This window comes from Apis laboriosa, unplaced genomic scaffold (assembly GCF_014066325.1).
Source record: "Apis laboriosa isolate Shangri-la unplaced genomic scaffold, ASM1406632v1 scaffold1321_cov151, whole genome shotgun sequence".
In the NCBI taxonomy this organism is placed as follows: Eukaryota; Metazoa; Arthropoda; class Insecta; order Hymenoptera; family Apidae; genus Apis; species Apis laboriosa.
This window is the reverse complement of record NW_025221248.1, coordinates 1,734,429-1,761,355: the sequence shown is the minus strand read 5'-3', so window position 1 is coordinate 1,761,355 and position 26,927 is coordinate 1,734,429. Positions and strand designations below refer to the sequence as shown.

Sequence of the window (26,927 nt, the reverse complement as noted above, 5' to 3'; positions counted from 1 at the left end):
GGCAATCGCGTTCGATCGCCTCCATTCACCGAGATCTCGTATCTACATCGCATGTATTGTGAAACAGTTCATTTTCTATTCGATCTTTTAGTCATTCAACAAATTTTTATCATTACAATTACGATAATATATATTCGTTTTAGAGAAACGTCGAAGAGAAATTGATGAAAGAAAAATCAAAGAAACAGTATTGTTTCTAGCAGTTCGAGAAACTTCCGTGGAGAAACATTTCACAGAGGAAGCAGAGAACAAAAACGAAACGCAGAGGTACAGATCAAGGCAGGTGAGACAGCTATATGCTATGGAATAGCGCTAAAAAACATCGAACAGCCAGAAATTAAAAACATTGCAGTCATGTTACATGTATATACAAGATAGCTCGATAGCCAATAGTAGCATAATTTCCGCATATTAAATAATTTCAACGAGATTTACAAGAAAAGAGAAAAAGTGACATATTTGTTAATTATACATTTTTATCAATATTTCTTTTCGAAATACTATAATTCAATTATCGATTCGAGATAATGTATATTGATTATAATCATAAAATTATTCAAAACATATGTTATTCTTCCAAATTATGTTATTGTTACAATTAAGCACATAATATAAAAATTTAGTTAACTGCATTTAGATATAATTTCTACAAAAATAGTTTTTAAATTACCAATCATCTTTTCATTATATTCTTTAAAAAACGAAAAGAATAACTTTTTATCTACGAATTTATGATCGATAATAATCAACATCAAAGTTACTATTAAAAAAAACTAATGTAGAGAATCAAGAATCGAAAAAAAACATAAAAAAAAACATTGAACATTAAATAATGTATTAAACATCATCCATGTTTTTTCTTCTTCATGTTACGTAAAATTTCCTTGAAATTATTTAATTTCGATACGTAGTTGTTAATCGTGCTGGTCCTTAATGCATCAAAGCATTGTGTACATCGATATATACACGTTGTATATGTATCACGAGGTACAATCGCAGGGGGGATATATGTACGTAGTACAGTATTCGAGAACATCTAGTCAGCCGAACATCTATAAAAACACCAGATAAAGAGAAAGAAATAGAGATAGAGATATAGAAATAGATACTAGAAGAGAGAAAGACAGACAGCCATCTCACCGCCCGCCACAGCTCAAAGCACTCACGAAATATCACGGGGGAACACGACAAAAAGAGCCACCGTTGTCTTTTTTTCGCGCGAATATTTTACTCTATACTCGGGGATACGTTATAAGCTTTCGTGTTTTTATAACCTAAAAAAGCGATTGCACTGCTCCGTATTGTACGATGTGATGTACCCGGACCGGTGAACGCCGTGGTGCCACCTGACAGACTCCGGGAAATTTGAGAAAACAAGATTTCCTTCGGCCCATGCGCGAGAACTTTAATCGAATTTTGGCTTGCAGTGCCGACAACGGATGTGTCTTCGCTTCACTGCACACGGCCCTGCATTCAAAATTCAAATTTTTCCCTCCGCAATATCGAAATCTATCGAACGTGTAGGAAATATCAATAACTTTTCGAATAACGTTATATTAAATCTTCTTTCTAACATAATCAACTTTTAAAACAATAAACAATAGACAATAAAACTCTTATTTAAAAAAATAGTTCGCTTGCATGATATGTTTGAAACGCATGACTTATGACGACATTTTCTATAGCGGCGGATATAAAATTTACAATTATTAATTTGATTAGAAAAAACATTTTCTATTCGTTTGTAAATTTAATTATTATCTTTCTGTCACGAAAAATGCTTATTAAATTCACTTACCTTCTTTTTTGTTCCAAAAACATTTTATTGATACAAAAAAACTTGTAAGATTAACACTGAATAACGTACTTGCGTGTTAAATGAGCTGTAACTGATTGTTGAGCCATGCAACAAGAAAATTGTACATGATGCGACATCTGCCAACAAATATTTGAACTATTTAAAATGGCTACTTATTAGACTTTATCTATATTAGAATATATGTCATTAAAATTATTAAAATTATATTAGAATTAAATATCATTTAAAAAAATTTTTAATTAATATTATATTATTATATATCATTCATAATTATCAATATCAATGTATGTATCAATTATTTTGATATATTATAAGAATAATAATATATTAAAATGTCTAGTTACTTACTTTTTTAAAAAAATATAGTAATATAATTATTTTTTATCCAAAAGATATATATAAGATATATATATATATATAAATAACAATTATTATCGATTATTATTGATTATTTATTAAACATTTTAAAAATAATTATATTGATAATATATTGATTATATCGATATTGTTAAGATATTGCGATTTATATATTGAAAAGTTATGACATTTATTATTAATTTATATATATTATTATAAATATGTATTATTAAATGATGAATATTATTTATTTAAACAAAATAGCAATCAAGATTACCAAAAAAATTTTAGAAAGAATATAAAAAAATTAATAAACTAATTATTCGATCTGTCACCTGTCATTTATTCTTTAATTTTAATTTAACTAGAATATGAGTATAATGTCATTAATTTATTAATTATATTATTTTTTCTCACCAATTATTATTTTTTTTTAAAGAAATTTTTATTTATTTAACTATATGTTTCTTTCTAGAGAGAAGTTTTTAACAATTCTGATAATAAACAACCAGATGCTATTTTGCTATTAAAATATTTCCTAAATTTCCATGTAAAGAAATCACTTTTTGTATTTTCACAAATAAAAGTAAGATAAAAAAGTTTTAAAAAAAAGTATGAAAAAAGTTATTGACGTAAAAGTTATATACATATGTATAAATTTCATTAATTTAAAATTATAAAGATTCCTAATAAATATTTGTTTAATATTACGATATCGCCACTGTTTGATATCTATTTGATATCACAGTTTTCCTTTTTTCATTTATGTATAGTTAAAGTTGTCAGAAAAATTCTTTTTGTGAAAAGAGTGAGAGAAAATATAATTAATGAATATATAAATATTAATCTCCTTATTTGTTTTCCTTTCATCTCATTTATTATATGAATTGTAACACTGTTAATTCACTAATTATACTTTTTCCTATTTTTCCACAAGCAATTTGAATTCACTAATTATATTATTTTTTCACACTTTTATTCATAGAGACAATTTTCTAGCAATCGTACATCTAATATGATACTTCACTATACATTTTATCCTTACTATCCTTACACCTACGCCTGGCAACATGGTATATCACATGGTTTAAGTTCCGCAGAACCGTCAGCTAGTCAGTTTATGATAATGGCTGCGCCAGTAAAAAAACGCGATGTTCAACGAAATTTTGAAGATAGAAGCAGCGACGATGATGATCACAACTCATCAAATAGTGAGGATAATGAGAAGGAATCATTGGAAGAACAAGTAAGAAATTTAAGTCAGACAAATCAATGTAAAACGTCATTGGTTAATCTTAACCTTATTTTTGAACACGCGGTCATAAATTTAATTTTGTTTTAAATCATTCTTTATAATGATTGATATTTATTGAGAATAAAATATAATAATTAAATATATTGTACAAAATTAAAAATTTTTTGCAAAAAACATTTACATGTTTAATTTGATTGATTATAATCGATGAGTTTGTCATTCCATAAAGATATTGTTAAATATTACAATGTTGAGATAAAAACATCTGTGCTAAAAATTACTACTTAAAATTTAACATAAATAAATTTAAACATAAAAAATTTATTTTAACATAAAAAATGTAAAAAAAATGGATTATATATTTTTATGTTCCATTCATTTAAGTTACATAAATTTAATATTTAATATTTTAATATTTTATAAATAATTGATTATGATAAAAATATAAAATATTAATAGAATTCTTAAAATATAAAATTTTTTCAATTAGGGAATGGAAATTCAAGTAGATTTTGAAGGAAGAAACCCATTGGATCCAGATTATCATGGCATTAAGACTCTGTTACAACAACTTTTTTTAAAAGCTCATATTGATTTAGGTGGTCTCACAGATTTAATTATTTCTCAAAATTATGTAGGTTCAGTTGTTAAACAATCGGAAGATTTAAATGAGTCAGATGATGAAGACAATGATATCAATGATGTTTTTGGTATTACTACAGTAATTAATTTATCTAGTGGACAAGTAAGTATACTATATATAATATAATGTTATTTACTTAATATGAAAATTATTTATTAATAAGCTAATTTATTTTAGAATTATCCTTGTATACAACAACTTAGGGATTTATTGAGACAATTGGCAAATGAACATGCAACTGATGCAGCAAATAATATGATAAAAGATGTTCTTGAAAATGATTCAGAAGCATTAGGTTTATTAATTAATGAAAGATTTGTCAATATTCCAGCACAAATATCTGTACCACTTTTAGAGAATTTAATCTCTGAGATAAAAAGAGCAAATAATAAGAAAATGCCATTTAACTTTTCATATTATATATTAATATGCAAACTCTACAAAACAGAAGATAAAAAGTTAGAAAAAAAATTGAAACATAAAAAGAAAGATAATACGGAAGAACCAGCTATTCTATGGAGCAATCCAGAAGAAGAAATTTTTGCAGAAGAAGCAACAATAAGTTTTGAATTTTCTGTTGAAAAAGAGTCAGATAGTGGTTTGTCTGGAACATGGACTGAAACTGATGATGAAATGATACCTTACAGAAGAGTTCTTCTGTTCGAAGCTACCAAATTGCAACCAATTATTGACAAAATAAAAAATCATATTTCTTAATCAATATAAAAGACTAACATTAATTCATATTCCTAAAAAAATCCTTCCTTTGGTGTATTAAAGGAAGGTATACGCTTTTCAAAGATAATTTCTTTGACAATCTATTGTACAATGAACTATTGTATCATACAGTATATGTAATCAGCTTTTTATAATACACCTTTTCATACTGCTTACTGCAATCTGTTTCCCATCACTTATCCGTTAACCCTGTCTTAAAAATATTTGAATTTTTACGAATTAATTACGAATTCACATATCAATTTTATTCAATCGTAAAAAATTTATTGTCTTACTAAATAAATAATATAAACAGTAGAATCAAAACAAATTATTGTTTAAAAAAAATATGTATCGCGATTAATATTTTAACAATAACATGTAACTTGTGCCTGAGAGTTACAAACAAATATTTTTCGCATTACTAACAGCATCTACTTTTATGTTGGTGAATCTTTTAATAATTGCTTTATTGGCTTAGCTCTTCGTCTCATAGTGCCCAAAATATTTAACATTTCTGAAACTGCTGGTGGTGCGCTTTCCGCTTCTTGTCGTCTTCTTCTTTCCTCTTCTCTTTGCTTCTGCAATAAATCATTTTGTTTGAGAAATATAATTTTTAAATATAAAAATATTTCCAAAAATATAAAAAACTTACATCTGTTTGCTTCAGTGTGAACCGTCCACCTTTTATTTGATTAATAATATCATCGATAGCTGAAATAAATAAAAATTTTGAATTAAATGCACTTAAGCAAATTAAAATTTAAGATATAATTACCAGGTTGTTGCGCAACTGTTGGTGTTTTTTTCGTAATTCCAAGCATATTTTCCATATCGGTCACCGCGTTTCGTTCCGAATTCATTTTTTCTTTCGTCAGCAACTTAATCGACGATTGTCCACTGTTGTTGAACATTGGTGGTGGTGGAGGTGGAGGCAAAGGGGGTGGTGGTGGCCTAGAAAGTTTCTCTTCCAGTTCACTGATTTTTGCCTTCAAAGTTTGAACCACTCCTTCCAGAGTTTCCACTGACTTCTCTGCCCTTTCTGCCCTTTGCGTTACAACTTCCAGTTCCGACTCTGCCAGCTTTAACTTTTCCTCTACTATTTCGAATTCGACGTTAGATTCTTTCTCTTCCAATTTCTCTTCTAACATTTGTATTTGAGAGGCATGATTCTGTTGCTCCTCCTCCAATAATCTTTTCAAAGATTCTACTTCTTGAAGAACAGTTAATAATCTTCCATTAGGGTCGTCGCCAACTTCCGCCATCAAAAGTGCACTCTGATGAGCCAGAACATTTCTTTCTTTTTGCACCTGTATCGAAAATGCAATATTTTGTAATAGTGTCATTTAAATTCAATTATGTCTTAAAATGTCTACTTAAGCATCGATCTTACCCTTTCTGCCTCTATCTTCATAATCTTCGCATTCTCCCTCTCACGATCGCATTGCGCTTTCAATGCTTGTACTTCCTCCGCAACCATCTTTGTTACCCTTTCCATGTTGTCCTTTTGAACTTTCATCTCGTTTACTTTCTCTTCACCTAGTTGAAAAATTCCATTGTTAAATGGATGAAGTTTTAAATTTAAATGAAGTTTGAACATATTAAACATTTTTTAATAGCTATATATAGATATTTTTTTTTTTTACATTTTTGCCTGAGAGTTCTTTCCTCGTCCAACTGCGTGGTCAAATGCGTAACCTGTTCTTGAGCTTCAAATTCTTGAAGACGAGCGGAATGCAATTCTGTCTGAAGCCTTGCTATCTCTTTACTTAATTCTGAAAATTATCCACTCTTATAATAATTATAAATAATTGCATAATTAACAGTAAAATTGTAATCTATGATTCTCCCATGCATACCTTTCACCGTTTCTCTCAACTGATCGAAATCTTCGAAATTCGAGTCAACTTCATCCGATAACTCAAGATCTAACGAATCTTCCGGATTTGTTTGCAAGAATTTCTGTGTTATAATCTGTGATCTTCTTTTCAATTCGCGATTTTGCCTATACCACTGAAATTCGATGAGTTATATACACAATCGTATTATATTAATTTCTAGAAATTGTGATTTGAAAAATATTAAATAAAAGATATTAAATAAGAAGTACAATATAGAGTAAGAATTTCACAACATTCACTCTCATTTCATTTTCATAAAAAAAAATATCTCTTCACTTTGACCCGAATTAATTAACTCTTTAACGATGTTCTCACAATTCTTCAATCACAATTCCAATCCTCGATTGTCTTCATTCTTAGTCACGTTATACAAAAAAAATATCATACGAACATATATTTGTTACACGTGTATTCCAAATTTTCACACGATATGGGTCTTAAATCTACATCTTCTCAATGATATCTCAATTACACGTTACTCTCTTGAATTCTATCATTCATTTAATTATAAAAAAGAAATGTGAAAGGTTACCTGTGACGCTTGTTGCATAGCTTTATGCATAGCACCAGTTTCAACGTCATATTGATGCTTCAATTGCTCGTACTCTTTGCACACTGCTTCAGACACTGAAAAAAAATTTATAAATTCGTCAAAATTTGAAAATCTTAAACACGTTTGTGGAAATTATCTATATACGTAATTATAACTACCTGTTCGTAATTTCTGAAGTTTCTGTTCCTTTTCCTGAACTTGCGACTGCAAAGTACCATTTTGTCTCTGCAATTGTTGATATTTTTTCTCCAAGTCCGCATATTCCTTACTTGCTGAGGTGAGAAAAATATTTTTTTCAATAGGAAGTTCATATATTGCGCTCACGAATATAAATCACGGGGCCCTGACTATAAGTTTATTTTATTTCATTTAATTTATAATTCTACCGCGTATGACCAGTGAGTAAGAAAACGTCACAGAATTCGTTTTGCATGCAAGAGTGAATCACAACCGAATAATAATTAAGTTGCATTACAGATGATTGGCCGTGAACTACAATCACGCATTAACCACTTCCCTCTCGCTATATATATATACAATTGTTCTTATTTTACGTGATCCATCTCATCCATTCTTTCTTGCAATAATAAATAAATCAATTTCGAAGTTTCTATATAATCGAAATCGAGAATAAAAGAGAAAATGTCGCGCCGACATGTATGAGTTTTCATTTTAATTTAAAGGAAAAAAAAAAAAAGAAGGAGGAGGAAGGAATATAAAACTTCGTAAAAGATGGATCGAAAGAAAGTTGTTGAAATACGGTTAGCTCTATATTTACCAATCTCTCTCTCCTATCCCAGTTGTTATAATCAAATTAATGCTCGAAAGCGGAGGGAAGAAACCGTGTTTCGTCACTTCGTTAATGATGACTAATGGAATCATAATAAAGTTCCCTAACGACTTTAGGCGGCCCCATACAAACACTCATTACGCCACGAAACTTATTACTAATTATTAATTACCGGCCTCGCTCTTCTGTAGCAACAATTTCCTCCTCTTCTCCGACTCCTCGTATTTGTTCTTCCACTTGCTCTCCAGGCTATTGCTCCTGTTCAATTTCACGACACCGACCATCTCATTCGTCTTGCTGTTAACACCAGTCTGGGAGGAGAGTTTCTCAGCCGAGTTTCGCATCTCGATACTCGAGCTCGACAAATTATTGTTCCTCCAACGTTGCTGCTGAACGGAGGCGTCGAGCTTCTCGAAGGACGCCCTTTGAGCGGCAACAGACACTCCTCGGGACAGCTTTTCGAAGGACCCTCTACGGGACGGGGGGCACCTTTCTTGAGCTTTAATTGCATTCGATATCCTCGGCACAGGAATGTGTGAGTGAATTACGCTCGAGGATGTCCTCGCCGGCTCGGCGCTTAAGACGATGTTCAGTTCCGTTTTATTCATGTCGTATATATTCTGCGAACAAGGGATATATCTGCTTTCACTCGCCTCTCGTCTTTTCGACCAATTTCCAGAATCGATACGGAATAACTGTTAATTCGAATCAATAATATATTACAATAACATTCATTATAAGCTTCGAATATTTAATCTTATATATATATATGTGAGAGAGATATTCATTTCATTTTCTTTTTACCGACGATTAGAAAAAGAATGACAATTAACGAAAGACGAAGAGAGATTTACGACTGTGTATCGTGTCAGTGTGATATCACTCTTTTCGCTAGATTCAAGTGGAATTCCTCTAGTGATGGAGGGAGGAGGGATATATAACTCGATATATCCACAAGGAATGGACGAGCGATAAAGAATAAATGCATCACGAAGAAAATACTTTATATGTACGACCATACGTATGGGTTGTGAAACGATATTTCTATATTGAAGTGTACTCAAACAGTAGAGGGTTAATAACATCGTTTTCTAAAAATACACGTATTGGTCGCACCCCCTGTAGCCACAAGCCGCGTTAGAAATAGCCGCTCTGTCAAAATGTATTCGTGACTAATCTCGATTCCACGAATCGCAAAGTACCCGGTGTGGGAAGATAAGGTGCTTTCCGAACCGCCACGCGAACTTACCGGGAAATGATAAATGTCTTACGTCCGGCGAATCCTGAATCAAGTTACCGGTTAATTGTAAAGTCAGTTGCTTTGCCGAGCCTTACGTTTCTCCAATGAATTCTCGATAATAAACAGGAGAGAGAGAGAGAGAGAGAGAGAGAGAGAGAGAGAGAGAGAGAGAGAGAGAGANGGAGGGAAATAGAAATGGGAATATACCGGCTTAAGGCAGTTTCGTAGCACAGATCGGTGTAGATCGATGAAATACAATATGCAACATGTCAATCCCAATCAGACGAATTGGTATTAACACGATGGCCACTCCTCGAATTTTAAATGTTATTCCTGTACGTCTTACGTCATTGTCCAATTGTTCCCTATTCATTGATGCTGACACTCGTTGCTAGCTAGTTGCTCGATCGAATTTCCAATGATATTACTTTGTTTACACGAGTTCGATTTAATAATAGTCACGTATTAAAAAGGAAAGAAAGAAAGAAAGAAAGAGGAACGAAGAAACGTATATTACGCGTATTCACTTACAACTCCGTGAAGAATACGAAGACACGTGTCGTTGGTCTTCGTGGGAGGCAGCCAGATCTCCCGCAAATATTTCGAAGTTAATTCGTTGGAATGCGTCGTAATTACTCGAGAACGATCGTAAATGCCTCGACATGGAAAAATTCGAATAATCTATCGATAAATGGATCAGATAGTCCTTTAGTTAACGACTCTAAATAGCGTAGTAAATTACAGATTTTTAGAAATTTTTACTGTATTTCCCACACAGAGGTGGACAACAACGTGTATATCTTTATCGTCCACGGTTGATCGAACACTGATCTCTGACTAACTTGTTGGCACAGTTGAATCATTATTATGAATGCTACTTGGTAATTTCTAACGCTAACGAAAACTATAACAATACGACAGGTGAAGACACTTATGAATTATCCGGATAATATTCGAATGACGAATACTATCGAGTAATTAAATTTACGATTAATCCAGGAAATTCTTCTTTCCAACAAACGCTTTATCTGTCCGCCCAATAAAATCTGTCTTTCCAGACAAATCACCGCTGTTTTATGGAAATATCGAAGATGTTTTTGCACCGGCTCCCAACTATTTTTAATTCAAGCTTCGCGTCTGGCGAACTCGGCGACAACGGACGTCGCCGTGTCGAGGAAGAGCAAAATGATAATTCGAAACGTGCCGTGTCATGCGAACTTCAATACAGGAGGTCGATGGTCACGTAGGATCGTTGCACTTTTCCGTGCGTGCATACCACTTGCAATTCAATCGATCACCATTGGTTCGTACATATATATTCGTTTCACCATTTACGTTTAATCGATTAAATTAGATGAAAGATCGATTCGATTCGATCCAACGCGTTTCTCGATCTGGATGTGGAATTCGTTCGCCGCAGATCTGCCGAATTGTAAAACTTTGCAACGGTCTACCAGAGGGGATTCAAAGTCGGTCAAGAAAACAGTTGAACAGTAATTTTACGGTTGCACGTACGAATGGCAGAATCACGTGCCGGATCGACTACACGGGAAGTCTATGAAATCCTTTCACTTTTCCTGTTTCGCGCTGGTGGATGTTGAAGTACTGTCAAATGATGTTTTTTTACGCCGTATACACTTTCCTTTGGACGCGAGTTCCCACATTCTTCTTAGTGGGAACGATTACGTTGTTACGTTAGTCTCGAAGGAATTACGCGGTATAGATAGAGAAGAAAGAAAAAGAGAGGAACTTATATTATAGAACTTACTTATTTTAACAGATACTGCGAAATTCGACACTATGTATTTGATCTATATATGTATATCACGATTGGACACGTCACTGCATTTTTTAGAAATTATATTATATTGAATAATATTTTACGATGAAAGATTTTTTCTTTTTTTTTTTTTTTAACGGAAGAACGGATTCGATGAACGAAACAAAGAACGATAGAAAAGAAGAAAGAAGGTGCGCGTTCTTCGACGTTCGCGCGCATACTGCTCGCACGGCTGACCGTAATGTCACGTTATCTCAGGAGGTTCCAGACAAGTCGAAAGATCCCGAGAGTGCGTGCCCTTCCTTTAATGAATGTCGTCGTTATGTGTGCGTTAGTGGCCGCAAGGTTTCCTCATTGTCAGCGAAAAATTGCGCCACGCGCACTTTCTTTCTTTTGTTTATACATTTATATTTCGCGATGCATTTTTGAAGAAGAAATGAAATTGTCAAGGATCGGATTGACTCGATAAAAAAAGACTCTATTTTTCTTTTCATTTCATTTCTCTTACCGTTCTCTCTCTTTTTTTTTTTTTTTTAAATTATCTTTGGCGTATTGAGATTTATGTTATTTCGATTGATCCATTAATTGTTCTTGTTGCTCTGTAAAGTGCTAACAAAGACGGCTGTTCACTGACACTTCTTTGATAGCATATATAAAACGAACGAAGAAACGTTTTCTCGCGTAATTGGCCGTTTCTTGTTCAGTGCATCGAGCAGAGTTCTCCTTAATAATACGCCTTATCACCGGATCTGTCAGCCTGGAAAGGCTTTTGAGAATGTAATACTTACATATGTATATTTTGAAACACGAAAACACGTAATATGTATATGTGCCCACGATCGAGAATTTCCACAAGGGAATGTGCACCGAGTACGCGACTGTCTTTGACACATTGCTTAATCAAAACGATCGTCAAAGACATTCACCGCGATTTGCTTGTGTTATCAACTTTGACAAACATCAAATGTATACTTTATGCATACCAAGGCGAATAACAGATTTCGGTGCTTTTCGCGCAACAGTTTTGATAAATTTTAAAACAGAGGAAGGCAATAAATGATAAAATTATATTCGTCGAATAACATCAACCCATGAAGAAATATACTTACACATAATTATTTTAATCGAGCGTATTGAACTTCTGTTTCAAAACAAAGATTTTGCCTCTCGAGTTTCAGTTTACTGGATCGATAACCCAAATATATGCAGATATTATGTACTCGTTAAAGTATGCAGAAATCAGGTGCATTAACGAAACAATATTATTACCGATTTTTATGATTTCCTTCCAATACAGTTTTTTTTTTTTTTTTACACAGCTGCAAGCACAATCGCAAAAAAAAAACTGAATAAATATATAGATACAGCGTCTACATATGTGGATTTGAGTCATGATTTCTGAATAATCGTTGAAGCTAAGTCTTTGTCTCGATTCGGTTGCTATGAAAGCACGTTGACGCTTTTGCGAATTAATGGAAGAAAATAGAAAAGAATTAAACAGTTTTCAGTAAAGCACACGTTTATTATCATTTACCAATAACAATATATTATCATTGGTAATAATGTTTCGAAAAAACAATAATGTTTCCAAAAATCCAATACTTTTATTATTTTTAGATATTTGTTAGATATTTTATCATGTCACTTAAATATTATTTATGATCGTAAAATTTATTGATCGTAAAATTTATTTTCATACTTAAAAAAATGAAGATCACGGGAGAGCTTTACATTTTTTTATACAAGATTTACAACACCAATACGTAATAACGACAAAATTCAAAATTTAACTTTTTCTTGATAATAATATTTTCTGGAAAAGAAATATTTCTCTTTTTACGTGTTGTATAAATACGAAAAAGATTTGTTTATTTGTTTCATTTCATTATTTTTTTTATTTATTTATTTTTTTTTTTTTGCAAAAAGAATTATTTTTCTCTTGTTTTATTTATATTTTTATTTTTAATAACTACTTAATTATATATATATATTAATTATACATATATGAAATATATATTTATATATACATATATATCGTAATACATTATGGAAAAATAAAATAATAATTAAATTATAAATATAATGCGTATATAAAATTAATCATATTGAATATTATAACAAGTTAGAATCGTAAAGATCGCAAAACGCGCGTTATTCCAAGCGTATGGTTTAAACTCCCGTAGAGTGGCATCATTAAACAGCTTTATTGTCTAGAATTATTCCCCTACTCTCGTCATAACTAAAGAGATATGAGTCACGTTCATTAAGTATGTAACGGGTGGGCTGTACAGTTCGCGGAAACTGGAAATAAGATAAAGGACTAGGATTTAAGATTTCGCTGCTAAGGATTCGATTACACGACTACGAGCCTCTCCGATTTCGCTCGTCTTTGATTATTTTCTTGTTAAACATATGAGAACTCTATTTTCATTCTTAGATTCGACTAGATCTTCATTCTGTATTTTATATGCTTAATGAACGTTATTTTATGCATAAATTATTGATCAAATTTAGTCTTTGTCTTAACATGTTTTACTCGACGATAAATCAATGATTTAAAAAGAATATTTCGAAGAATCCAAATAAGATTGCAGCGTAAATACTTGCCTTGATACAATATCGTCATAAATTATCATACTTCTCCTGGATTTCATTAAGTAAATTCAGTACAGAATGATGAGCTGTTATTTATAGATTAAATGTATGACAGTGGCAGCCCTGATTTGATATATTCATTCGAAATCCAATGATATAAATTGTGAATTGTTAATTAATATTTCTTTACTAATAGTATAAAATATTTTCTATTATTCTATAAAATATTAAAATGATATTTATTAATTATGTATTTTATTATTGAAAAGTTAAAAAATATTATTAATTTAAAAGTTTTATTTTATACAATCTATAATAATTAATGAAAGTTTTATAGATAATATAGTACTTGTATAATATAAAAAATGTTATATAATTTAGAGAATATTATTATCACATTTGCGATAATATTCAATAATTATATAGAGATATTATAAAGATACATACATATTAGATCAAAAATGTTCCTATGATATTTTTGTCTCTTTTTTAAGTAAAATAATTATATGTATAAATTAGATATATAAAAAACTTTATTAGACTAATGCAAAATATCTTGTAATTTTCATATTAATTTTCATATCAATTATATTATTAACAGTTGTCTAACCTGATTCTCTATAGTGATAACATTTATTACTATTATATATATATATATATTATATATATTATATATATAATATATATATATAGCAGAAACAATTATCTATTATTTCTATCCTTCATCTGTGATAAAGAAAAAATTTATATTGTTTCATAGCGAAACAGTTAACTAAAAATTATTATATTATTTTGTGATAATGAAACCATATTGTAATTTGTAAGTTCAATTTGAATCACGAGCTTAAAAACAATATTAGGTACAAGAATTGACATTCATTAAGAAGAATTGTGCCATAAAGAACAAAAGCTTCGATTAAATATAAATAATAATAAATTAATCTTAATGTTCTGCTGGATTGACAATCATGACGCGACTAAGAGGCAGAGCCTCTTTAATGATCATTATAATGATCAGTTTTACCCTATTGATTATTATTTATCATATTCTCGGTAATGAGGTCAAGGACATTACGTCCAATAAATTAAGTCCACGACTTAAAATGGAAGAAGTTTATCCATTAAGTGATCTCACAGAGAATCCTCTTAGTATTGCCAGAAAACAACAAATAGAGGCTCATATAATGGAAAAATTAAAAAGTGGTGGAGGCAAACTATTCAGTGATTTCAATTATGGTAAATCACATATAGAAGTTCCCTTGTTCAAAGGTCATAAAATTGTACATTTGGATTTAAAGGGTGCTCCTCCAAAAGCAAGTTATTATAAGTACCTGCTACGTTTGCTCAAAAAATTAGGTGCCACTGGTATACTTATAGAATATGAGGATATGTTTCCTTTTGAAGGAATAATACAAAATATCAGTGCAGGTAATTGTTATACCAAGAGGGATATTACTAACATTCAAAAAATAGCTAACGAGAATCAGCTCATAGTTATACCATTGATTCAAACTTTTGGTCATATGGAATTTGTTCTAAAATTAGATAAATATAAAGATTATAGAGAAGTTTCACGTTATCCACAAGTTTTATGTCCTACATATAATAAAACTCTTCCATTGATATATGAAATGATAGATCAAATAATAGAAGCGCATCCTGATATAAAGCATTTACATATTGGAGCTGATGAAGTTTATCAAATAGGAGAATGTTCGAGATGTTCAGATATAATAATTAAAAAACAATGGGATAAAAAACAATTATTCTTGGATCATGTTTCAAAAGTAGCAAAGTATATAAAAAATAAATATCCAGAACTTACAATTCTTATGTGGGATGATGAATTTAGAGAAATAGCATCTGAAGAAATAATAGACAGAGGTTTACATTTAATGGTAGAACCTGTCGTTTGGAAATATACTACTGATCCTGGAGTATCATTAACAAATCAATTGTGGGAAAGCTATGCATCAGTTTGGAAGAATATTTGGATTGCTACAGCTTTCAAAGGTGCCACTGCACCAGATAGATATTATACAGATATTGCTTATCATATAGAAAACCATCAACGTTGGTTAGAAATTATTAATAGATATTCTGCTCAGATTAGATTTAAGGGTGCAATTTTAACTGGGTGGCAAAGATATGATCATTTTAGTGTACTTTGTGAACTTTTACCATCTGCCATACCCTCACTTGCTGTAAATTTAGCTATCTTACAAGCTCCAGATTTATGTAGATTCCCAATAGAAGTACCTACTTCAGTATTACAAGCTTTACAATGTGAGGGTATCATTTCTTTAAATATTCCAGAACCTCAATATGGTTGGACCAAATGTAATTATCATGGTGTATCTATTTATGCTGCCACATTGAGATTATTTTCTTTGACTCAAGAAGTCAATAAAATGGAGCAGGATAATACCTTTAAAGGATGGTTGAAATCATACAATTTAAAATATGCATTTTCAAATCCTAGTCATGTAGAAAGAGCAATTGCTGATTTAGATAAATATAAGATGGAAATAATGTATATTGAGAAAGAAATAAGATCATCTATGGAAAATATATATGATAATTATACCATACAAGAGTGGATAGAAACATATATTGATCCTTTAAATGAGAAATTAACTCAATTATGGGAGGCTAAAGAAAAAATTTTAGAAAAGAACATATGGCCAAGAAGACCATTAACAAAATCTGATTTATAACTAAACGAATAATTTCCATACAATGTAATATGAGACTGAAGATCGCACTAGAATAAACAAAGAAACGATATATTAATCGAGACATTTGGAATTCTTCTTTTCTAAAGGAATAAATAAATAATCCATAGTATATAGAATCTATAAAATTATAATTTTGCACCATATGTCTAACATATAGGATACTATATCTCAATTGAAGTGCATCAAATTTTATCGACTACACCATCTGTAAATTAATGTTCATTTGCTTTCGAAAAATGAATTTCTTTTCTTAATTTATTTAAACATTCGTATACAAATTTTTAATAATTTATAATTGACAAGCGAACAAAAGTTTTCTAATTAGCATTTCTAGAATATATATAATATCATATATATATTTAGTGAAGTTAATTTAAGAATTAATTCCAAAGTTAATTAATTATTTGATTATTAGTAATATTGTTTGAACAATGAAAAATATTATATACTGTTTTATAAATATCTATGTCATATTAATTCTCAATTCAAATTTTAATGTTTTGTTTTAATGTAAAACTTTAATGTTTCCTATGTATATTTTATATGTTTTTCGAAATGATTATTTTAATATGCACATACTGCGATTTTACTTATTCTTATTTGTTAAATATTCGTCTCGTTGTTGTATGCGTTTTGTTTTGTATGTTTATGGTTTTAGTACACGTATTGTTTTGCATGATTAGTGCCATTAATAATTAGATATAGAAAAAAATCAGTGAATCCATAGTTTATAAAAATAGAGATACATCTATAATTTTTTTAACAATCGAATAATTTTTCTCTCGATCTTTAACTGTTATAATATTTTACTTAATCTTACAATATTTACAATTAATTACAGAATTTTTCTTATATCATGATTTCTTAAATAATAATTTTCAATATTAAAGAATCTTTCCACAAACATTTATATAAAATCATCGAAGATTTGAATACAAACTCATGACATATATTCAATCAACAGTATATGTACATCATTATAATGAATAATATTACCATTATTGTAAAAGTATTTTTAACAACGTTTCTTACGTTGATCCATATTATCGTAAATAGTAAGATCTTATCGATAAATAAATTTGTTTTTAAATCTATAAAGAAGACACTAGTTTATTGTATTGGCCCCTCAAAATAATATTGTGAATTCTTATAATAAGAAATAGTAAGAAAGTAGCGAAAAATATTTGCTTAAATATCTTATGTACATGTCATTCATGTTTCTCGTTTCTATTCTATTTTGTACAAAATCTGTTCTAGCTGTGCGTGAAAAAAATATTGTATTATAAAATTCATTTCTAGTTGCGATAATTTTCATTGTAACACGCAAACTGTTGATTTCGAACTAGGGAAATGGGGATGAAAGGGAATTTGAGTATGTCTCTTTGTGGGGATTCTTTTCACAACTTTTTGAACCGTGTTCATATCTACTGTATCACCTATTTCCGCAATTATTATAGGTTTGTGATAATCTTGATCTGTTTTCGTTAATCGAACACCCAAGATTTGTGCAGCTAAAGTTACTATGCATAAAGAAACCTGAAACAAAAATCAATTTTTTAAAACGAAGAACAGGATAACGTTTTATTCATTGTTTAAAGAATTTTTTACCGCTTCACCAGTTCTAGCGGAAACATCATGAGACGGGAATCCATTGTCTGCGGCAAATTTGTGTGTTCGATCCTTTTTTACCGTCCTTTGATGTTCCATATCGCATTTATTGCCAACTACAGCCATCAATGGTATTTCCTCATAGTTACTGCTTAATTTTCTGATTTTATCTATCCATTCTTCTAGAACTTCAAAACTGAAACTATTCGTAACATCGTAAACTAAAAGAATGATCTGAAAAAAATTTTGTTTTTTTTTTTTCCTTAAGAACAAAATTATGATCCATATTTTTTTTATGATATCTTATTGGAATGTTTGTTAGATGCATTCCTTTTTTCTTACATGAGCGCCGAAGACGTATTTGTCCAACATGTTTCCATGTAGCGCCAGACCACCGACATCCCATAAATGTAGGTTAACGTTTTTATAATAGCCGACACTGATGTTCTTCAGAAAGAAGTCGATTCCAGATGTTGGTGTGTATTGTCTCGTGAACTCGTTATTGCAAAATTTCTGAGCGATACTTGTCTAAACAAGAATCCTTGAATTTCAATTATTCAGAATTGCTATTCTATTATTACAGACTATCATCTCAAAAAATAATTTAATTAAAGAAAGAAACGATGTCTGTTCGTCTCTAGTCAATACATCTAGTAATTGTTTGAGAACTAGTAATAAAGTTAGTAATTAAAAAGCAAATGAATTTTGGCAAGAGAAAGAATTAGATATATATATACAAAATAGTTTGAGTCACGAATATGCAATTTGAACTGTATTCAATTATAAGAAATTTACTGCTATCGATATACAACGCTTCGAATAACAAAAATTTCTAATTGAACGTTTATTAATCAACAAAAATAAATATAAATAATGTAACTAACTGCTAACTATAAAATATTTATTGCAAAAGTATGTCTAATAATGTATGTCTAATAGCATTGACCACTTCGTAGGAAAAAAATAAATCGATACGTTGCTTAGTTCCCTTGAAGCTCAGGCACACTGAACTCGAAACAATTTAAATCATCGTTACATCGATCCTTCTTGTATGTAGCAAATCGATATTTTTCTTCTTTATGAAAATGCAATGATGAGAAGATAATAAACAATACGTTATTTCTTTGGATTTCAATTAAACTTTTGATGGGAAACATTGGAAAACTCACTTTTCCGGATCCAGAATCACCGACAAGAACGATCTTCAGTTTTCTTACCACTAGCTCCTCTTCGATGTCAGACATTGGGAAGATCGGGATAAAAGGAGCGCGAGAGGAAGAAACACGATGAGATACAAAAAGCTTTGAATTATCATGCGAAAAGTCGTGTCGGCCACGACGGTTCTACGTCGACTATAATACAACATATAAACGAAGGGTCTGGCATGTGGCTAGAGAATGAAATCGAGCGAATCGACCGACCGGCCGTGGCCAGTGCAACGTCGTCGTCTATATAGCTACTTGAATAAATTAACGAATAATCGATACCACACGAACAGGTATCATGCGTACCTCTGCTCGCCTGTATTATACTCGGAAAACTTTTTCCTATGACAATGTTTCGATTAATTATGAATCCCTTATGATACAATGGATCCTATTCTTGTCTTTTTAAGTGTCAAGGTTTTTCGTAATGGTTTTCATTGATCACATAATTATCCTTTTTTATCGATTCATTATTTTTGGCTTTTTTTTCCCTTTAATACACTAATATCATCAAATGATTTTTTAAGATTCAAAATAAACTTATTTACTCATGTATTGCACGCTTGAAAATAATATAAAAAAATATATATCTATTATTTAGCGCATGACTTCTTATAGTAATACTACAAATAATCGAAGATAATTTGTTCCATTATAGTTGTCATGGTTCATTAACTGGAACAAAAAATTTATAATGAACAATACATATTTCGTAATATCTATATAATATATATTTATAATATATATATATATATATATTTATAATATATATTTATAATATATCTATAATATATATTTTAACTATTATATTTAAAATATAATGTATTACCTTTTCAATTTACTTATTCGTTTCGATAATTTGATCTTTTGGAAAAGCTATGAATCACTCTCATCGTATTATAAATATATATGTTATAAAAATTAATTAAAAATTAAATCCTTATAATTGGCTAAGAGGTAGTAACTAGACACGCGGCAGCATGTTGTCGTGCGAACAACCGTCAATCTGTCAGCACGTTCGAAATTAGCCTTAACTATTTCATAGTATCTTCCATCGCTGCGAACGCATGCGAAACGCATTCCATAAATATAGAACATTTGTTATTACATTTTCAATTTCTTTTGGTTGTAAACTTACCTCAAGCTTAAACATCGTAATTTAATACATTTTACACGTAGTATATCTATAGCTTTTTGACTTTTGTCGGAGAATCGGAGATTCTCTGGATCCCAGCGAAGCTCTAACCTCTCTAAATTTGGACAATTATTAGCAATTCCATCCATTAATTGATCCACATGAATATTCACGCCTAATCTTTCTACTGTTCCCATTACGAGAATTCTAAAAAAGAATAATTTTTTTAGGTACTTGATTTGAATCGTGTTCAAACAACAAAACAAATGCACATCTTACTTGGCATTGGTCAATATAGGTAATACGCTTTGCCATAGTTGATCGGTGATGTGAGGCATGCCGGATAAGGAGAGTCCCCAGAGTTGATGACCGTATCTTGATAAAAATTTATGTAGAGCATCGTCGGTCAGATTATCGGAACTATCCAACTCCAGAGCAATCAGGTTTCGAGGATTTCCAGCCTCGGCCCAGGCTTTCAACACGCTATCGTTGAAGCCGTTCAACTGACCTGCGCTCAAGAAACGAAGGCCTGGTATTCTGGTCAACATGTCGATCAGACATTCCGTTGACAAATCCGTTGCAGTCACATCAAGTTCCTGGATACTCGACTTTTCCCATTCTACTTGCATCACGTATTCACTCTGGAGATCTGTAAAATATTCGTAGTATCTTTTTCAAATTTATACGATTGAGAATGAAATTATAGTTTGACAGAAGTTTCGACTATGCACTTGTTCCTTGCATGAGAAGACATTTCAATCTTCTACTTCTTTGAAATAGAGTCTTCATAGTCGAGCCAGTGACTTTGGCGCAAAAATTCACGGCTAAACATTCGAGTTGAATGCAATTGGAAGAAAATGCATCGATGTGTGAATCATCTACGAAATTGATCCCATATAAATTAATCACTCGCAAGTTGGGAGTTGCTGATTTTAATTTATGCACGTTTATCACTTCATAAATTTCTTCTTCTTCTTCTTCCACTTTCTCATACGTTCCTATAAGATTACGTATAATTTCTCGTTCAAACAGATATTACAGGAATTTATTCAAGACACGAACCTATAAGATGAAGAATCTCCAAACCATTGATAAAGTTATAAATCTTTCTCATAAAACCCTCCATGAAAATTACCTCTGACAGGCAGATGCACATGTATTTCAGCTTGGTTGGGAAGGCTTGCATTTCCGAAAAATCGTGCAGTTGCATGGCAGTGGAAAAATCAAGGAGCATGTGAGTTAAATTAGGACATTTGTTTGCCAGTTCATGAAGAACCGTGTGTGTGATCAATTCGATCGGCAATTCTATATATCTCAAGGAAGCTCCAAAACGTGTGCTGAAACGTATCAAAGAAGATTATTTTATGTTTTGATTTATCATATTTATTGCTAATATTTACGTGTTATGTTAATAATAGATTTCTGATTTAAAAACAAATATTTCCTGTCATTTACACAAGAATATATTTTCTACCTGATTAAGTGAAGTAGATAATCCAACGAGTTCACGTGCAATCCACTAATTTCCGGTCGTAGAGATACGTGTTTCCATAATCGCGTGTCGTAAGCAATTTGCCGCCATCTCTTGCACACACGTGCTACTCTGCATATCTCGCGATGAGATAGGTAACTGAAGATATTCAGCAACACCTTATCCGGAAGTTTTTCTATCGTCTGGTAAAATGAGAAATAATAATTTTTAATTAATCAGTTACGTCAGATAGTTTGAAAATCAAATCTAAAATTTAAACTCTTTTTCCAATTTCTCCAAATACTTCTTCGTTAAAGTTCATTACTTACTGTTCCAGCAAAACGACTTTTAACCACGCCGCCCTCAGACACAAACATCTGAGACGTTTCCACGGCAATTTGACCCCACACATCGACACCCCCGAGATCCATCTTGTTATTTTTTTATAACTAACTCAGGATGATTTCTTTGGGAAAAATTGTTATCACGAGGCGTACTTCGATAAGACGATCTATCAGATGAATTTTCGATTTAAATTGAGCGCGAATCGAACTTTGCACCGTGAAAGAATAACACACCGATATGAAAAGAAAAGAAAGAATATTTGTTCGGTAATTCGTGAAAATTGCGATACTTGGTGGATTCCAAGGAATCAGAAGTTCTAAGTCTTCCACGGGATTTCTAATAGGATCGCGCCTGCGCGTCGTCCTAAATATAAGACTTGGAAGGTCCGTCTCAGCTTTAATTTTAAACTCGTCACCTGTAGCCAAAGTGCATTTCCTTGTGTTCCCGTGAAACGTCAAATTTTGGGCAAAGTTTAAGAAATATTCGCGAGTTTCTCTATGGCTCTTATTTAGAACTCTTTGCACGTGTATGAAATATATATATATATATATAGATATAGATATAATTTGTACATTTTTGAAAGATTGAGTCTAAAGTCTATAAAACAAAAAAATTGATATACAAAAATATCGGTTGAAAATTATTTATTATAAATTATATGAGCAATTTGAATTCGCTTTAGAAGAAATAAAGCAGAAAGAAAATACGGTGTAAAACAAAAGACAGAATAATTTTATTTTATTTCCATCTTGCTTCGTGTAACGCAAATTCATTTGATTATAATTTAATAAATAAGCCTCAATCAATATTTTTATATAACAATTATTTATTTTGATGTTTAAAATAAATTCACTTTCAAAAGTATACCATGAATAATAAAAACAAATAAAATAAAACCAATTCGAAAAATATTTAAACACATTTATTTCCCCTTTAATATGGATGAAAATTATTTTCATTCTTCTCTAAATCAACGAAAATATAATTATTTTTTTTGTACTTTTTGATTTGTTTTTACTTTGTTTTATACTAGACAATCATTTTGTTAAATAATAAAATGTTACAGATTTTCTAGAAATCTGAAATCAGAAATTTGCCAAAATGATATTTAGTTGATGTAAGACTTGGAACTTCTCCGACACGAGACTTAACGTCAAAACAAATTCATGCACGTGATACTTGTACAAAGATATATAAAAATTAAAAAACAAACTATTCGAGTTTCTTCATATTTCTTATCGTCTAGAATCAATAAATCGGGATTAAAAAAAATAAAATAGAAAGATAACAACCCCTATACCAATAAATATTAAACATTTTTTCGAATACGACTTCATAAAGACTAGATAATATTAAATCGAAAAAATGAAATAAAAGCTATAAGATAAAAGTTAAAAAACACGTTTTAGTCAAATAATGTAACCAAGCAGGATGTTGGGATAATTTCTTTCATGATTCCATGACATTTGTAACATTCATTCGATTAATCAAATATAAGATTGAATCTGTATTCTTAACGTTTCATAATTTTTATATTAAATCAGAAATCATTTTTGAATAAATTGAATTTTATTGTCATCTTCAATAAAATCTTCATCTATTCAATAATAATATAACATTAATGTGTTTCTTAATTTTTTCTCAAGCAAAATAGGATAAATTTATTTTTTGTGTATCATCACATTGTATAAATTCATATGCAAACGAAACAATGTTTTAAAATATTTTTTTAAATTAATTAAGACGTTTCTTATAAGGAAAAATGTGAATGTAATTAAATAATCAAGTTAATTCCCAGATTTGAATTTAATTGAGAATTAATCATTAATTGGCATCAATTAAATATCACCAATAAAGTTTCACCAACAAATCAGAAATACGGAATTTTATATTCGATTAATCAAATCAATGAAAAATAAATGTTATCATCAAATTCAAAGGTTATCTAATATCTTATTTACATCTTATTATTTACATAAAAATTACAAACATTGTTTTTTATGATTATATTCAACTAAAATATATTTCTTAATTTTTGTCCCACAATTTTTGTTTTATTTTTTCTATTTGATATTATTTTTAATAATTTTTATATTCGACATATTCGACAAAATTTTCAATGTTTACTGATGTATTCACTATTATCTTTCTATGTTATTTTTAATTTCAATCTATTGATTTCAGAGGATAAAGATATAAAGATATAAAGAGGATAAAGATATAAAGATTTTTAATCAATGATTAGTTTTTTAAGTTTTGTCAATAAGTATTACAACAAAAAATTAAATCATTTTTCTTAATAAAACACTTGAATCTTGTTATCTGATTATCGATGTTATTACATTATGATATTAAAGAATCGACTGTTTCGATTAAATAACAAGATGGAATAAATACTATGTCTGAATTTTTTTCCTTTTTCATATAATTAACAATTCTTGTTTGTAATTCTTGTTTGCTCACTTTCTATCACAAAGGTCATGAATGACTTTCTGCGATAATGAATTTTGTTACAGAAATTGATAACATTTTTTTTAAATACTTTTTTTTTTCTTACAAATCGAATTACGATGCTTCTTCAAATGATTTGTTAAATTATGCAATGACGAATATTTTTACATGAATAGAAGATTGCGGATTTAAAAAATCTATGAAATTGCATGCTACAGTTATAAAGTTATTATTACAAAACTTTCCAAACTGATAAAATAAAACTATCGATTGGTATAGTTTAATTAGATAATTACCACTTTTGACACAATTTTTCGATAAATACTAGCACCAATATCCTCTCTAGATATAGCACTTGTGGCATATTCCACGTCCAATTTGTGCCAGGTGCTCATTGTTGAACATGCAATTAATTATCCGTTGAGTTGTACGATCAATCTAAAAAAGAATCACTTTGAACCACACCTTTCGCGATCGGTATCAAACTATTGAAACCGTATCGGATGTAGAAAGGTCAACGGGAAAGTAAATTTGTTCATGTCAATGTAAATTTAACTCAAAATCTCAAAGCATTGCAAAGATTTAAGAAATGCTCCCGGTTCGAGAACCAATTTGTCAAGAGTTCTCTGATTGACTGGACCACTCTAGGACTCTCATTTCAAACCGTGTGCAGCTTAATTAGTTATAAATAAAGACAAGCAGTCAGTCAGGTAGTCAAACGAGATAAGAATAGATAGAAGGAGTTAGTAAGTACATTCTAGCATGTAGAAATTCATCTTTAAGACATGATTTTGACATTTTGCTATTTTTTTAACCAGCATAATGATCACAAATATAAGAAAAAGTATGAGTATCAATATAATGAGTTTGTTTAAAATTGTAATTATGATAAGAGATTCTGTTTCTTGATAATTTACCGTATTTGAACGTGTTATAAAGTCCTTAGAATCCTCTTCGAAAGTATTCAGTTGTTGAAGAGCGGTTTCTACACTTAATACGTTCCAATTGGACATTTTTCGTCCAAATGCATCCATGATGAAGATCTATCGATCGATTAAAAACGAATTTAAATATCAAAATATTAGAATTTATATATCTCTTTTTGCATATAATGCAAATACCGATTAAAGTTACACTCTATCATTGCGAACACATTCTCACAATATGTTTGGTATTTTTAACGTATAATGACACTTGAGCATAGAAGATAAAATTTCACATATATAATTTATATAACGAGTATATGGAAAGATATAAATTTCGATGAATTACGGAAATCAAGATTGCATATATTCTTCTTCGTTTTTTGATGAAGAATAAAAGAACAAGTCATCTTCCAATAATAGTTTTTAAACGAAACAAGCTAATATTTATATTATATAATTATTTTATAATTGTGATATTTTTTTGTAATTTTAAGTCAATCTTTTTCTTAAATATTTATCTTTAATTTCGAAACATATGCAATCCGCGGTATTTGCCGAAAATCGATTAGTTCAACCATCGTGATATTAAGTATTCTACGTTCTAGATCGGAGGTGAAAAATGTAACTAAAATAATCTTAACTTTCTGTCGTTCCCTAAAATAGATTCACTGGAGAGCTATGCCACGCAAGGATCCACAGCCAGCAGAGGGCCGAACTTATTGCGGGACTTTTTGAAAATTCGATAACCAAAAACATCCTGAATTCTTATTATTGATATTGCATTTTCATTGCAGTTATTTTTAGATTTAGTTAGATAAAAAAAAAATTAAACAATCTTTGATTCCATAATGATTGAAAAATCTGAGATTGATTTATTTTATTATCCAATATTATATATAATATTGTATATTATAATAATATTATAATAAGACAAGAATTTATGATATAAAAAACTATTAAATGTTGATATCTTTTTTCAAAATTATCGGATTTTAATTTTTTATTTTCTTTATAGCTTATAGAAAACAAAATATATGAAAAACAATAAAGAATATATATATCCTTTTTAAGATGGTTTCATATATATATATATATCATATATAATAATATGGTTTATATCATTGTAAAAAAATAACGTATAAGAACCTATAAGAAATATGATTTTGTATTATTTTGATTTTTTAAGGATCGAATTGGAAAAATTTTTTGAATGACAAGCGTAAATGTATGACAGTTGTTGAATATCTTTTTGATTACAAGCCAAATAGATAGCATTTGGCTCAGCGCCATTAGCAATTTGATTAATTAAGGCCATGTATAATGTATGTACATTAACTGTAATTTACTGAATTTTAGACAATGTATATTTACAATGTATTCGATTTATTTATAATTATT

At 30.0% G+C, this 26,927-nt stretch overlaps 6 protein-coding genes across 10 annotated transcripts in view; 2 read left to right on the top strand and 4 right to left on the bottom strand.

The window, feature by feature from the left end:
* The window catches only part of LOC122720821 (protein Skeletor, isoforms B/C), a 61,799-nt gene extending 59,930 nt beyond the window's left edge, over positions 1-1,869 (bottom strand). Inside the window, exon 1 of one of the 2 annotated variants that reach the window (XM_043947833.1) lies at positions 1,799-1,869. The gene's annotated coding sequence lies outside the window, so the exon portion shown is untranslated. Of the gene's footprint in view, positions 1-1,166; positions 1,273-1,798 lie in introns of those variants that run through there. The other variant, XM_043947834.1, reaches the window with a different exon arrangement.
* A 1,301-nt stretch (positions 1,870-3,170) lies between these two features.
* Positions 3,171-4,795, top strand: LOC122720660 (protein BCCIP homolog). The gene is made up of 3 exons (XM_043947476.1): positions 3,171-3,422; positions 3,922-4,176; positions 4,252-4,795. The coding sequence occupies exons 1-3, from the start codon at positions 3,192-3,194 to the stop codon at positions 4,789-4,791; spliced, it is 1,026 nt and encodes a 341-aa protein (XP_043803411.1). The 5' UTR covers positions 3,171-3,191; the 3' UTR covers positions 4,792-4,795.
* A 197-nt stretch (positions 4,796-4,992) lies between these two features.
* LOC122720659 (shootin-1) lies at positions 4,993-11,247 on the bottom strand. The gene is made up of 10 exons (XM_043947475.1): positions 11,044-11,247; positions 8,208-8,655; positions 7,404-7,517; positions 7,225-7,319; positions 6,651-6,804; positions 6,438-6,566; positions 6,185-6,330; positions 5,570-6,101; positions 5,447-5,505; positions 4,993-5,372 (listed from the first exon to the last, which is right to left on the bottom strand). The coding sequence occupies exons 2-10, from the start codon at positions 8,641-8,643 to the stop codon at positions 5,232-5,234; spliced, it is 1,806 nt and encodes a 601-aa protein (XP_043803410.1). The 5' UTR covers positions 8,644-8,655; positions 11,044-11,247; the 3' UTR covers positions 4,993-5,231.
* Positions 11,248-14,392: 3,145 nt separating this feature from the next.
* Positions 14,393-16,449, top strand: LOC122720677 (hexosaminidase D-like). Its single transcript, XM_043947506.1, has one exon. The coding sequence runs from the start codon at positions 14,619-14,621 to the stop codon at positions 16,365-16,367; it is 1,749 nt and encodes a 582-aa protein (XP_043803441.1). The 5' UTR covers positions 14,393-14,618; the 3' UTR covers positions 16,368-16,449.
* A 141-nt stretch (positions 16,450-16,590) lies between these two features.
* LOC122720679 (ras-related protein Rab-28-like) lies at positions 16,591-19,292 on the bottom strand. The gene is made up of 4 exons (XM_043947511.1): positions 19,166-19,292; positions 18,339-18,524; positions 17,997-18,230; positions 16,591-17,924 (listed from the first exon to the last, which is right to left on the bottom strand). Exons 1-4 carry the CDS (start codon positions 19,238-19,240, stop codon positions 17,700-17,702), a joined length of 720 nt encoding a protein of 239 aa, XP_043803446.1. The 5' UTR covers positions 19,241-19,292; the 3' UTR covers positions 16,591-17,699.
* Positions 19,293-19,734: 442 nt separating this feature from the next.
* Positions 19,735-26,103, bottom strand: LOC122720678 (F-box/LRR-repeat protein fbxl-1). Of its 4 annotated transcripts, XM_043947510.1 has the most exons (9): positions 25,521-25,641; positions 24,900-25,041; positions 21,811-22,010; positions 21,399-21,673; positions 21,068-21,334; positions 20,616-20,985; positions 20,340-20,543; positions 20,031-20,258; positions 19,735-19,876 (listed from the first exon to the last, which is right to left on the bottom strand). In XM_043947510.1, the coding sequence occupies exons 2-8, from the start codon at positions 24,996-24,998 to the stop codon at positions 20,123-20,125; spliced, it is 1,551 nt and encodes a 516-aa protein (XP_043803445.1). In that variant the 5' UTR covers positions 24,999-25,041; positions 25,521-25,641; the 3' UTR covers positions 19,735-19,876; positions 20,031-20,122. The 4 variants fall into 4 exon arrangements, with proteins under 4 accessions (XP_043803445.1, XP_043803442.1, XP_043803444.1 ...); XM_043947507.1 differs by lacking the exon at positions 24,900-25,041 and having other exon boundaries at positions 25,521-26,103; XM_043947509.1 differs by lacking the exon at positions 25,521-25,641 and having other exon boundaries at positions 24,900-25,353.
* Positions 26,104-26,927: the final 824 nt, after the last annotated feature.

What these genes read in the sequence shown, in the direction of transcription:
- LOC122720660 (XM_043947476.1), top strand. Translation starts at nt 3,192, where the DNA reads ATGATACTTCACTATACATTTTATCCTTACTATCCTTACACCTACGCC. An exon ending in AGGAATCATTGGAAGAACAA is followed by an intron (nt 3,423 to 3,921) that starts GTAAGAAATTTA and finishes TTTTTCAATTAG; the next exon opens with GGAATGGAAATTCAAGTAGA. An exon ending in TTAATTTATCTAGTGGACAA is followed by an intron (nt 4,177 to 4,251) that starts GTAAGTATACTA and finishes AATTTATTTTAG; the next exon opens with AATTATCCTTGTATACAACA.
- LOC122720678 (XM_043947507.1), bottom strand. Translation starts at nt 25,637, where the DNA reads ATGGATGCATTTGGACGAAAAATGTCCAATTGGAACGTATTAAGTGTA. An exon ending in TATCTACTTCACTTAATCAG is followed by an intron (nt 21,674 to 21,810) that starts GTAGAAAATATA and finishes GATACGTTTCAG; the next exon opens with CACACGTTTTGGAGCTTCCT. An exon ending in TCTTCTCATGCAAGGAACAA is followed by an intron (nt 20,986 to 21,067) that starts GTGCATAGTCGA and finishes AATATTTTACAG; the next exon opens with ATCTCCAGAGTGAATACGTG.
- LOC122720659 (XM_043947475.1), bottom strand. Translation starts at nt 8,643, where the DNA reads ATGAATAAAACGGAACTGAACATCGTCTTAAGCGCCGAGCCGGCGAGG. An exon ending in ACTTCAGAAATTACGAACAG is followed by an intron (nt 7,320 to 7,403) that starts GTAGTTATAATT and finishes ATTTTTTTTCAG; the next exon opens with TGTCTGAAGCAGTGTGCAAA. An exon ending in AAGAACTCTCAGGCAAAAAT is followed by an intron (nt 6,331 to 6,437) that starts GTAAAAAAAAAA and finishes TTTTTCAACTAG; the next exon opens with GTGAAGAGAAAGTAAACGAG.
- LOC122720677 (XM_043947506.1), top strand. Translation starts at nt 14,619, where the DNA reads ATGACGCGACTAAGAGGCAGAGCCTCTTTAATGATCATTATAATGATC.
- LOC122720679 (XM_043947511.1), bottom strand. Translation starts at nt 19,240, where the DNA reads ATGTCTGACATCGAAGAGGAGCTAGTGGTAAGAAAACTGAAGATCGTT. An exon ending in GTGATTCTGGATCCGGAAAA is followed by an intron (nt 18,525 to 19,165) that starts GTGAGTTTTCCA and finishes ATTCTTGTTTAG; the next exon opens with ACAAGTATCGCTCAGAAATT. An exon ending in CCGCTAGAACTGGTGAAGCG is followed by an intron (nt 17,925 to 17,996) that starts GTAAAAAATTCT and finishes TTTTTGTTTCAG; the next exon opens with GTTTCTTTATGCATAGTAAC.